Below are 12,806 nucleotides of genomic sequence, written 5' to 3'. Positions count from 1 at the left end.
AATTATCTGGTTCCGTATAGCGCCGCTACACGTTGCGGCAAAACGATCCAACTGCTAGTCATAAATTGCCAGCAGGGTAAAGCAGATTGCGATAGAAGTGTAACAGTTCATATTTGCAGAAATCAGTGTATTGTACATTGTATATACGTATATAATTTTTGTCAAAATTTGCTTGTATATATATATGTATATATATATATATATTTTATTCTTAATGAGAAAAGCAGCAAGAACCAATTACTATCGAACTTAGATCATATATTATGGTCTAAGTTTGGACCATATATATTTTAAGGTATCGAATGATATTGAAGAAAAGGTGTTGTTTTTTGTGAGAGGTTATGTATTGGATTTTATGTTTAACGTTTAGTTTAATTTTAGCGTGATTCTGTTGGAATGCTCGGTATTCCAAAGAAAAATAATGGAACGCAGCGAGGAGGAATGGTCCATCGATTGCTCAGACGACGAGAAGTACGAAACAGATGGGAAGGTAGGCAGATATGTAGTTCATATTTTTAGATTTGGTTTTCATAGTAATTTCTCTTCTTGAATGTAGAATGAATGGAGTCTAAAGCCTGATGATATATTAACGCTGATAGAAGCATTAGAAGCAAATAATAGAGTGCTAGACTTGGAGTGGAAATGTCCTGGAAGAAGAGGCCCGTCTCCTATTCTTTCAAACAATCATCAACAGGACAGTGGTTCACAAGAGTACAAGTATAGACATTTAAAGTTCACTTTCAATCTATGTAATTATGCAGTTTTTTTATCACAATATTTTATTTAATTTCAGGACAGAAGAGAAGTCTGATTTTGATTTTATGGACGAGATGTCTTCACCAAGACTGCCAGTGAGAAGAATAGGTGAGAGCACTCCAAAAGGAAGCGCAAAGAAAAAGACAGCTAGCTTCAATGGAGTACTCTCCACAATGCTAAGACATCGCAGATTGGAACAGCAAGAAATTAATTTGAGTCCTAAAAAGACTGAGTCTCCCCCTGTCCCAAAAACTTAACAATTTTAAGGTGCGTTAGTGGTTTCACTCTCCTTAGCCCATTCTGGAAATTCGTAAGCACCGTAGATAAAATTACCCCAGGTAAGGAAACAAATACATTGAACAATAAGGGCATAGACAGCAGGGCCACATCCTCCCATCATCAGATATTTTGTCGAAATCCGACCCATCGTGGATATGATAGCATTTGGAGGTGTACCAACTGGTAACCGGAATGAATAAGAGCACATTATGGTGGTTGGCAACATCAGGTAGATGGGATGAATTTTCATTGCTACACTCTGCAAGAAAACAGTATTCAATAAAATGCGGCGATATTTTGTTACTGAAATCGTACTGTCATACTCAGTGTACCATTTGTGCAACAACAGGAAGGGTAATGTTTGCTACACCAACATTGGAGGTAAATTCGGTCAGACAACCGATGAATAAGGATACTAGGATGAGGATTACTGGAGGCGGCAATGCTTCTAAGGGCACGAGAGCGCTCCCTATAGTTTTGGCTAAACCGGAAGCAACACTACCTTTGGATATCGCAAATCCACCTCCCAAAAGGAACATCAAACTCCATGGCATTTTCGATTCTATCACTTTCCAAGTCATCAATCCATCCGACGGCACGTGTGGTCTTTTAGTAGCTACAGGATTCAAGAAGCATGTAATTACGGTAACCAAATTATGAACTAGGACAAAAATTGATACTTACTATCTTTGCTGAAACTGTGAATAAAACTAGGGTCTTTTGGGATGAAGAACATCAAAATAGAGACCAGTATAACAGGCGTAGAATCCCGGATGTCTCTATTAACAAAGATAAATGAGATAAGGTAGAGAGTTCCTTATACTATAAGGAAACGGACGAGTGCCTAACATAGTTGTGATGGCTTCGGACCATCCCGTGATAAAACCAGGTTTACGTAATAGCCAAAGTATTATGCAAAAGCCGAAAAGAACGGCAACACCGGTTTCATGGAAAGTAAGGCCGCCTAGTTCCTTGTATCTTGCCTGCATTACCTGTAACACGACGACGATAATATTAATAACAAAAAGAAGAATACTGAGGAGGAAGTAGGTACTTATTAAAGGTGAAGCATTACTCGATTCGTAACTGCTTCTCCTTCCTCTCCGATGGTCGCCATTTGAGCATCGTTACTTTTCGGTCTTAGATACCCCATGAATGCTATGCGAAGATAAAGCCAAGTCAGGAGCGAATTGATCACCATTTGGGGAATATTGGCTATCATCCATTGTGTGAAGTTAATGCCCTCAGCGTCCGGAAATGTGTTTTCGAATATTCCTTTGAATGTGAGATTGGTGCCTGTGCCTACGAGTGTTCCGGTTCCACCGAATGTTGAACAGTATGCAGCAGCCATTAAATAGGCCTTTGTCAGATTCGTTGGTCTCAAGTCTCTACGAGAGTTGTAATCTAATTTGGAGATTCGAATATCCTTTGTCTATTTGCTTATTACATACTTACGGTTCTTGTTGAGGGTTCTCCGGATTTACTACCGTATCGAACACTCTACACAGTCCAGCCTAGATATAGATACGAATAAAAAGATAGTAGAATAATTATAGCCCAATTAGGGATTTGCAACAAGTCAAACCTGCTCGAGCTCGTTCAGGATTGCGTATATGATTGGTACCATCATGGCAGTAGCTGCAGTGTTCGACACCCACATAGATATGAATGTTGTGACGGCGCAGACACCAGCTAGCAATTTGGCATGACTACAGCCGACCAGCTTCATTACCCCAAGGGCGATTCTTAGGTGGAGATTGCTATGTTCGATGGCTAATGCGAGAATCAAACCTCCTATGAAAACCATTATAGTATCGTTCATATAACAGCTGCAAGTTTCTGCCGTGCTTAGCACTCCCAACATTGGGAACAACACTAATGGGATGAGCGATGTGATCGCCATCGGAAAACATTCGGTGATCCAATATGCAGCCATCACAAGAATAGTATATGCGCATCGAACTTGCTACAAATATTGTACAAATTATAGAGAGGAATAGTAATAGTGTTGGTTTCATTTGTATATATGTACATACTGGATCGGTATAAATGAAAACGAATGGTACTAGAATAAGTGCCCATGCCACAGCGAACACAATTTTCCAATAAATTTTAAGAAACCGGAGAGTCAGCTGTAGTTTACTTTCCGTTTCATCAGGATTTTGTTGATCAGGTCTAGCAGCCATGTTTTTTCACAATTTCTGAAATCAAAGTAAATACATAAACTTTTTAGCCTCATTCATTCACCATGTTAATACATAATGTCTGTTACCATGAATTGTTTGCTCGTATCTAAGTGCAGATTCATCACCATCGGTCATACTTGTTTACATACACACATATGTATATTATATTTGTGATATCGAATAAAGATTTGTTACTGATGATATAAAATTCAATGAATGGTAATATTTATGTCAATGGTAAAACTTTTTATCAATTAATTTCAAATTTATGATTCAGAGCACCCTGAAATTATCAATCGCTGACAAAAATGGTATTTTATGTTTCATATTCTGTTATAGATAACGCAGAAAATACCGACTGCTTTTCCCCGTCGGTCACGTTTGCTAATAGTTTGGGGATTTTGTCACTACGTGAATTGATGCTGTTCGAGTATTTAAAAGTAACAGAAAATTGTATTTTATTATTACTGAAAGCCGAAACTTGTATTGTTCCATCACGAAAAAGGAGCAGAAATCTGATAATTGAAATAAATGATTTCTGCTGCTTCTTGAAACGTAAAATGCGAAGTCGACTAAAAAATACATTTGAATAGTTTTTTTGGGATATTTGAATATACTATCATAACTAAAAGAACGCACTTTACGGTAAATATGTTTAGGCTCATAGAAAAGTTCGAGGCCATGCTGAATCGGTAAATGTCAACGGATAGCTTAGAAAAAAATGATTGTCTGTTGAGGAGTGGATTTAATTAACTTAACTAAGGAAGGGGATGAAAGAAGAATGAAGAATCTGCTGGATTCACCAAAGCACAGTAAGTTCCACCGTGTTTTTCGCCTAATCTTTCAATCGTTTCATTAGATGAAAGTTTTGATTAGCATACACGGAATAGGTAGGAACATCGAAGGAATCCAGGTATCGTTAGAAGGTAACGGTGGAAGCAAATGGGGTGCGACAGTGCAGAGGATTATAGAAATAGGTGATTAGCAACGTTTGACGGTAGCAGCAACAACAGGTGCATCATTAACATTAACGTCAATATCATCATAAACATTATAATCATTATCATCATCATCATCAGCAGCAGCAACAGCAGCAGTAGCAGCGGCGGCGGTAGCAGCAGCAACAGCAGTAGCAGCACTGTCTGGGGGAGGTAGGAGGCAGGAGCAAACAGGGTGGCTGCAAGAGATCACGGGGGCTACGTTGGAGGCAGTGGTCGTCAGTCGGAAGAGAGAGGCGGTTGTGGGGCGAGGTTGTGTTGCGGGTGAACTCGTGGGGGAGAAGGAGGAGGAGGCGCGGCGGTGGAAAGAGAGAGAGAGAGAGAAAGAGAGAGAGAGAGGGTGAGGGCGAGGGTGTCTGTACGTACACCGAGAGAGAATCGATCTAAAACTAGGAGTCGCCGCAGTAACCGCTGGGAGGAAGCCACTGTTACAATTTGCCCCCATATGCGCTAGTGAAATCTTAGATCGGGTAATTGTACGCCGAGGCTGGCTAGAATGAGGTGTTCCCGCGAGGAGGTAGTGGCTCGCGTTCGGTCCGCGCGTTGATCACGCGAATGAAGAGCCAGCTCTCTACGGTGGTGTTGCTCGGTCGTCAGAATATTGCACGAGACAGTGTTGGCCCCGAGGAACGAGCAGAACAAGGTTGGATGAAGATGGAGAGCTTTAGGTAGAACGGAACGACGGCCAGAGTCGGACAGAGCAAGACAAAGCCAGACAGAGATAGACGAAATAGAGTGAGGTGGAACGCACGCACATAGGGTAGATAACGGAAAGAGATGACTGTCCACCCCACCCACGATTAGAGAAAACAATCCGACAGAGAGGAATCAGAAAGAAAAAGTGTGTTGTTTCGGTGGCAAGTTTCGTGAAGAGAAGGTTCAAGGAAACGTTGTGAAACAAGGGGAATTGAGGGAGAAAGCAACGGGTTTAGACGGGCCGAAGGAGGGTGGAGAAGGAGAGAGAAAGAGAGAGGGAGGGAGGGAGAGAGAGAGAGAGAGAGATCGAGTAAAGGGTGGGCGGACAGTAGTGCACGAGAGCATCCCGTCGCTACGATAATGCGACGTGCAGCTTCTTTGCTCGTTCCTTTTGAATAAGTGCTTGCTGGGACGGTCCCTTACCTGCAGGGATATGACGTAATGGCAAGAGAGGTACGCAATTTTTTGCTTTCTCGTAATTCGCGTCTGATTAAACCGTGCGAGCCCTGTCCGCTACTACCGCATAATATCCTCCACATGACAAAATCTATAGTCCTGCATATCCGTGGATTTTCTATAGAGATCGTCCCCTCCGAGGAATCACGCATCCACCGCATCCTTTGCATCCACCGCATCCACCGCATCCTTTGCATCCACCGCATCCACCGCATTCTCCGCCTTCGAGTCCACGCATCGACGCGCATCGTCCTCTCGCTTTCGTAGACTTTGTCGCATAGACTGGCGCGCATCCTGGATCGTCCTGAATCGAGGTTGCGACCCGGAGCACCTTGATCAACCATTTTAGGTTATGCGAGAGGATCGTGTTGACCTCGATCCGATTCCGCGGACACGTTCGGCACTGTTTATCGAGGGTCTCCCTAGGATGTTGCACCGCTTGTATCGCCTGCATCGCGATTCGTGCTTTATCGGTGCTCCGCAACCCCGGTGCATGCCCAGCGTCCCCAAAAAATCCGTTGCCGTCGATCGAGGCACATGGTGACCCCCCCCCCCCGGTGTAAACGTTTCCTCCGTCCTTTTATCCGATCGGTAACCCGAAAATGATTGAATCAGGTCAGTGTTTTCGACCATAAGTTGCGCCCGCGTCTGCGCCTTGCCCGCCCGCTCTGCGCCTCCCTGTTGAAAACTAGGAACAACCCAAACATAATACTGGTTTTCCCCGTGTGTCGAGTTCCCCCGCGTTGCTCTCGTATATTAGCTCGCGTGCCAGACCGTGCGATCCCGATCCACGTAATTGTTAACCACGATAATCGACCGATCGCTGTGTACCCTACCTCGACCCTGGGCCGCTACCCATGGCCCCGTTCCCCGTATTCGGCAGCCCCGTTCCCTCTCTGCAACCGGACACGGGATACATTGTTCTTGGTCCTGCACGTCCCAATTTTTCAAGCCCGGCCTTCCCTGCCCGATATCCTCCGCCCTCGAGGTCTCCTCGCGAAAAAGAATTCCCGCAAGATTCCATCGCCTTTCTTCAGGGACGCACGCACCCCGGTCCGCGCCCCTCCCGCTCGCAGCGTACACTCCCCTGACGTCATTCGCGTGCATGATTGTTGCTCGATCGTGGTAAAATAGTATGGCCGTAAGATGCGTTTATAAAATATGTTTATATACATAAATATGTATATATACATAAATATGCACATATATAAATATATATATATATAAAATACAACAACAATAAACTGGCGCAAGGATGTATAGGTATTCGATAATAATTTTCCCCCGCGATGGAGCGGCACGCGCTTTGTTTATAGTTCGTTCTACTTGGTTATCGCGTATAAAACACCGTCCGCGGCAAAGAGTGAAGGGTGCGGGACGGGAGCCAGAGGGGGGCGGAGGGGGGGGGGGGGGGGGGGGGGAGGGTAAATTACTTGCCTGTTGACCCGGCGCAGACACTTCGGTTCGCTTAACATCTAGGCGATAAGCATTCTCCACCGGCGGGCTCGACGGTTTTACGGTTTCTTTACACGCAATTACGTCTCGTTTCAACCTATCCACCCATTGATAGACTCTTCTCATCTCCTTCTCTCTCTTTTTTCTTTTCTCCATTCTCTTGCTCTCTCGCTCTCGCTCTCTTTCTCTCTCTCTCTCTCTTTCTCTCTCTCTCTCTCACTCTTTTTACCTCCCCGGAGGTCTCCTAGGCGTCCGCAACGCGGCTTCTTTCCGCGATACCTTGCACCAGATCTTTTTGTCCCTTTTGCTTTCCCTCCGCTTTCTTTTTCTGGAACGCGTGCGTGTGTCGCAAATACTGTCCTCGAGGACAAGGGACGATTCGCGGAGCACCCTCGATACCCGTTACCATGTTGTCTTCACCGGTGCACCTTGTTGCATCCGATGTAATTCTCTCATTAATGCATCCCGGAGACCCACCTCGTGCTCGAATCGATGCCGCGGTAGTTCGCCGTAGCCCGCGGATCTGCTTGCTAAAAATAAAAATCGCGGGCTATTATTATTACGCACCTATGCTCGTTCGTTTTTTTTCTTTCTTCTTTTTTTTTTTTTAAATGTAGAATAGATTTTCTTTGACGTTGTCGACGACTTGCTCAGTCGTTTGGACGCGAACCGCTGTAGCAGCTAGGCATCTCCGGCACGGTCAGAAGGTAACGACGGCTGATTTTTGTGCAGGAGTTACGGAGCAAGAGACCTTTTAAGATATGGGACAGCTGGCGTAACGTTAGAAAGGGACTGGTTGTTAGTAATTTCGAGGAACTGATACACAGGGGTAAGTTGATCGGCGTGCGAATCGTTCGTGGCGATGAGATCGTGGCCGGGCGGAATCTTATAGCGGGGTGTTTTTATCCCTCAGGCAAGGAGAAATTGGGCGTTCCGCAGAACGAGAATGTGTCATTGGTGCTAGAGTCGGACGGGACGCAGGTGGAGGACGGCGAGTATTTCAAGACCCTAGCGAACAACACAATCCTACTGTTGCTGAGGCATGGTGAACGCTGGTGTCCAACTGGTGTTGACATCATACGCGCCGGTATCTATCTAGAGAATTAAAGCATCGAGACCAATAGCTGTCCAAGAAAGTACAACGAAAGTATAGAAGGGATATCTTGTAAATTGTCGTTGAGAGAGAGAGAGACTCGGTGATGCATCGAACAAAAATAGAAGATTCGTTAGCAGGTAGCTGCGGATAAGGGCGTTTATTGAAAGTAGGCAAACAGGTCGTTTCGGTTCGGTTCGTCGAAAGGCTAACCAAATATTCGAACAGCTTTCGTCGTTTGCGCAAGAGTGGATCATATTCCCTTTGTACTATCTCCGATGCATTCTCGGGTTTATTGCGTGTCCGGGTGCCGTTTCTAGGGTACGTAGTTTCCTATTCGCTATGACGATCCGTCCCCTGAATCGCGTCTGGTTCGCTGTAAAGTAAATGGCAAAAATTACAAAATTTTGTTCGAAATATTCCACTAAGTCGAGCCAACCACAAGGCATGGACCTATAGTTACAGGATCGAGCCACGACTTCCCGTAAGACTGACGACACTTTTGCATACACCTGCAGAAAAAAAAGGGACACCTTTCACTAGTCTAATACTTGAAATGCGTGGGCGCGAGCCGCGCGATAATAGAGACGCCGGGCTCATTCGGTCTCGTCCTCCATGAATAGAAGACAGTATCGATTCATAAGTACAATAAGACAAAAGTGCAGATTCGTTCGAGGGGGCGATCAGATAACGATCTGTTCGGCGGGCATGGGTGTACGTCAGCCAGTGACGCTACAAAAAGATCGATACGCATTCACGTGGACCAGAATTTTGATAAGGTGCCACCCAGGCCTTCGTATGTCCGACCAGACACCAGCCCATACCATTTTTCAGTAGTTATCCGCATGGTATCGCATCGTTCCGAATAGCGTAAAAGTTCCCTTGACTTAGAGAACCGTCTGTCCGTAGCAGAATAGACACACAATCGGCGTAGCACGATAGTTCCTACAATACGGGCAACCATTCCATCGCGGCCAGTCCCCATTAAATAGGCGACAGTCTCTCGGCAGGAGTCCCCTTAAGAGCGACAACCGTCGGGACTGAATAGTCTCCCGAAGAAAGACAACCACCTCGACGTGCTATCCCCCTTCTAAGATAGACAACCTCCTAGTCCGTAGAGTAGGCAACCGGTCTAGCATCCCCCATAACCTACAAAACAAAACGGTGACAAGGTATGACCCTATTTTGCAGCGATTTCAGCGATTCCGAAAATAGTCTGCGAAACAATTCACGCCCTGGAGCTGCACGATGAAACGCCGTCGTGGAAGATCATGGACAATAAGGGACGGGTCACCGTGGTGTTGCAGTGGGACCCGCGTTCGTCCACGTCATCGCAGGTACAGCAGCAACAGAAAGGATCCGACGCGGCCAGCTCCAAGTATTCGCCGACAAAGAAGGCGGACCTGAGCAGCTCGCAGCGGCCGTCGTTGGTAATCCAGACCAGTCTGGACAAGCTCAATTACTCAAAGTCGGGACACCTGGCGGGCGAGATCGGTCCCAGCCGTTACACCAGCCCCCAAATTACTGTGATAAATCATGATGACATGGTACGCTAACCTTCCTGCCTATCAATTCTCCGTACGGGTGTATATGGTTGCTGGGATTTGTTTTACCGAGGGAAACGCGAGGCTTCCGGGTACGACAGACAGATCTAGAAGTCCCATTACGTGGAACAGTAGAACCTCCTCTATAATGCGAGGTATCAGTTCGGCGTTATATACGAATACAAATTATTTTAATGTGTCGAAATAACGAACATCGCGTTTCATTTCATTTTGAAAAGGAGGGGAACTTAAATATTTGTTATTTTACGAGTGCCGCGTTGAAAGGGCCCCTACTGTACTAGAATACTGTCGCGCAAACGAACCCGGAAGCCTCGATAAGTCACTCCGTACTGCGTCTAAGCCGTAACGGGAATGGCAATCGTTTAAAATTGTCGCCGTGGTCGCCGACAGCAGCAGCAGCCGCAACCGCAGACCCACGGGATCCCCGGCCGCCTGGTGAAGCAGGGTACGAACTCGTTCGACAGCACCACCATCCATATCCATACGCCAGAGTGTTCGAACCACATCCACCAGCCGGTGGTGAGGAACGGGAGTCCTGTGAACGGCGCGGATAGCGGCGCCAGCGGCGAGTGCGACTTCCATTGTTGCGCGTTGCACGAGGAGGGTCGCAGGATCGCGGTGCACAAATCCGTGGCCACGTCGCCTATTCAGGACGCCCAGCATCAGCAGTACCAGCAGCATCATCATCCGCATCAGCAGCAACAGCAGCAGCAGCAACAGACGCAGACGCAGACACCGTCGCCGCAACCGCCGTCGTCGTTGTCCGACGGGACGAGGCGGGTCGGCCTCGCCAAGGGGCACGTTAGGTTCTGCGACACCGCTGACGACGATTCCGGTGGCTCTCGACTGGCTGCGGGAAACTCGGGCGGCGGCGCTGGTTTCCACCTGCGCCACCATCACAATCATCATCACCAGGAGCACGACAGCTCCGAGTCCGAGACCGAGAACACGATCATGGAGGACGAGATCGTGACCTCGGAGAAGTTTTTACTGCTCATCGATCAGCTCACCGTAGACCAGAAACACCTAAGTATCAAGGACATCGGGATCATTCTCGAGCGGCTTAGCTCAAAGATCGTGGACGTCGAGCGGCTCGACCGCGAGAGCGAGAGCGAGGACTGTTACAACTGGACGATCAAGGCGATCATCAAGGGGGACGTGTTGAGGGAGCTCGGGGTGATCTACAACGGGAACTACTACGCGATCTCCGAGCATCCCGGTTACAAGGAAGAGTCCGAGGAGAATAACGAGGATAACGAGGAGGAGGAGGAGGATAGACTTTAATATGATGCTGTTTTACTAGATAGATAGATAGTTAGATAGATAGATAGATAGATAGTTAGATAGATAGATAGATTATACACCTATTAATGGTTATTATTAAAACTAGTTACGTATCGAGAGCTGCGGCAGACGGCAAATGATTCGCGAACGAGATATAGACGAGGATCGAGAAAATTGCGGGAACGTGGAGGGACAGAGGGGGTAGGGACGTGATGCAGCGACACGTGATTTTTTTCAAAATGTTTTCATAATAAAACGCGAACGGGCACGTCGTACAGAGGCGAGGAAAAGAAAAGAGCAAAAAAAAAAAAAGATAACACGATATGAAATCATACGATACTTATAAACTTAGCTCTAAAGACGGTTGTTGAAGTATGTACTTATTAAATAGTATGTATACTTGTAGGAAACGTTTTTTGGATTACGGACATTGATTCCGTAACCGTCCACAACACTGCCCTATCTAAAAACAAAATTGATCAGAGAAGAAGACAGAATAACGAAGAGGTCGAAGAGACACAATGGTAGGGAGGGATGATACGAGAGACGAAACGATTATATCGTAAAAGAGTAAGAGGAAGAGAGAGAGAGAGATAAAGTTGGAGGAGAGAGGTGGTGCCCTTCGATCGGAGATCGGCGAAGGGGCAGGAGAGATGAGATAAAGGCTTCTTGGAAGGCGATAATACTAGCCAGAGACGCGAGACAACCGAGGCTGAACGAATGCAAGAGGAGAACAGTAACCACGATATTCAATCAGCGCCGACGTAAATTCTTCCAAGATTTTTCTCATAGAACGCGCGATCGTAGAGTCGGGCAACGTTTATGCTCGATCCGCATCGCATCGGCACCGGCGAGGGTGCAACTGAGAACGGCTCGTTCGATGCGCCTCGAACGCGTCCGTCTACTGTCGCAGAAGCGGAACAGGTTGCCTGCCGCAAGGGGTTCGATCCAGATCGCACTGTCGGTAATGCTGCGACTCGTTTCGAGTGTCTCGCCTCATTCTTTCCCACTTTAGCATTCGCAAAGAGAGACCGCTCTGTTTTAGAGAAGACGATCGCAGTCGCAAAATGGTTGTCACACTGTGCCAATTAAAAGAAACGGGTATTACTAGAAGGTGGTGGATATTTTGTGCGCTTACAATTATCGACAGGTGTCTCCGTTTCGCTTCGAAATCTTCAAAAATTCGTACAAGAACAACCAGGATCACAGATATCCGCGTATTCGTTAGTAGATCTCCGTGGACCGGTCACGTCGATAAATTATGTTTATCGCATTGCCGACCAAGTGACCTACTTGACGATCGCCTCGTTCATCTACCGACCGGCGCGCTGCGCAGCGCGACGCCGCACCTAGGCTGGAAATTCGAACGGGCGCGCGAAGGGAAGATCGATCGAGCCGTTTTTATTAGTCCTGACGTACACGTACACGCCTACACGTACCCACGCACATGCATACATACATACATACATACAAAGAGACATACATACATACACACACACGCACGCACTCGCGCCCGCGATACACAAAACATTGCATACAGACGCGCACGCGATTATGGTATATGAATGACGAAGAAGAGACCTCGGTTTGGATTTACGTTAGCGGACATCTTCGCTATGTTAAGTGATATACCGATGATACATACGTATATAAGGGAATCGAGAGAGGCGGCGGACCGGCCGGGTTCGCGAAACTTTGCAATTTTAATATATTTCTATTGTAAGTATATTTGACACTGCGAAGATACACGACGGGGATACTAATCTCGACGAAACGCGCGCAAAGCGATTCGATCGATCTACGTTGTCGTCGTGCGAGCGAGACACACTTTATACATAACGATATTAAATATACATATAAATATATAATTATATATGCATATATTTATATATATTATACATCTGTACGTTGTGTATAAATATATAAATATATCTATACATATACATAAAAAGTATAAACCACGCTCTTGTAGAGGACTCGGTGCTCGAATGATGAGAGTGAGAGAGAGAGAGAGAGAGAGAGAGAGAGAGAGAGAGAG

The 12,806-nt window shown here is 46.3% G+C and overlaps 3 protein-coding genes across 4 annotated transcripts; 2 read left to right on the top strand and 1 right to left on the bottom strand.

Moving 5' to 3' along the window:
* Positions 1–115: 115 nt before the first annotated feature.
* On the top strand, positions 116–1,223 carry Pa1 (PTIP binding protein Pa1). The gene is made up of 5 exons (XM_078187367.1): positions 116–295; positions 382–490; positions 557–717; positions 794–1,023; positions 1,095–1,223. Exons 2-4 carry the CDS (start codon positions 422–424, stop codon positions 1,011–1,013), a joined length of 450 nt encoding a protein of 149 aa, XP_078043493.1. The 5' UTR covers positions 116–295; positions 382–421; the 3' UTR covers positions 1,014–1,023; positions 1,095–1,223.
* On the bottom strand, positions 1,019–3,221 carry LOC144473477 (protein I'm not dead yet). Its single transcript, XM_078187369.1, has 8 exons — positions 3,072–3,221; positions 2,621–3,001; positions 2,491–2,549; positions 2,111–2,423; positions 1,885–2,027; positions 1,720–1,814; positions 1,368–1,651; positions 1,019–1,294 (listed from the first exon to the last, which is right to left on the bottom strand). Exons 1-8 carry the CDS (start codon positions 3,219–3,221, stop codon positions 1,019–1,021), a joined length of 1,701 nt encoding a protein of 566 aa, XP_078043495.1.
* A 1,319-nt stretch (positions 3,222–4,540) lies between these two features.
* On the top strand, positions 4,541–12,722 carry Drep2 (DNA fragmentation factor-related protein 2). Of its 2 annotated transcripts, none has more exons than XM_078187363.1 (5): positions 4,541–5,368; positions 7,559–7,655; positions 7,740–7,913; positions 9,111–9,466; positions 9,878–12,722. In XM_078187363.1, exons 1-5 carry the CDS (start codon positions 5,357–5,359, stop codon positions 10,766–10,768), a joined length of 1,530 nt encoding a protein of 509 aa, XP_078043489.1. In that variant the 5' UTR covers positions 4,541–5,356; the 3' UTR covers positions 10,769–12,722. The 2 variants fall into 2 exon arrangements, with proteins under 2 accessions (XP_078043489.1, XP_078043488.1); XM_078187362.1 differs by having other exon boundaries at positions 9,875–12,722.
* The last annotated feature ends 84 nt before the right edge of the window (positions 12,723–12,806 follow it).

The sequence above is a fragment of the Augochlora pura genome, chromosome 7, assembly GCF_028453695.1.
Source record: "Augochlora pura isolate Apur16 chromosome 7, APUR_v2.2.1, whole genome shotgun sequence".
NCBI lineage: Eukaryota > Metazoa > Arthropoda > Insecta > Hymenoptera > Halictidae > Augochlora > Augochlora pura.
This window is presented reverse-complemented; position numbering and strand designations above follow the sequence as displayed.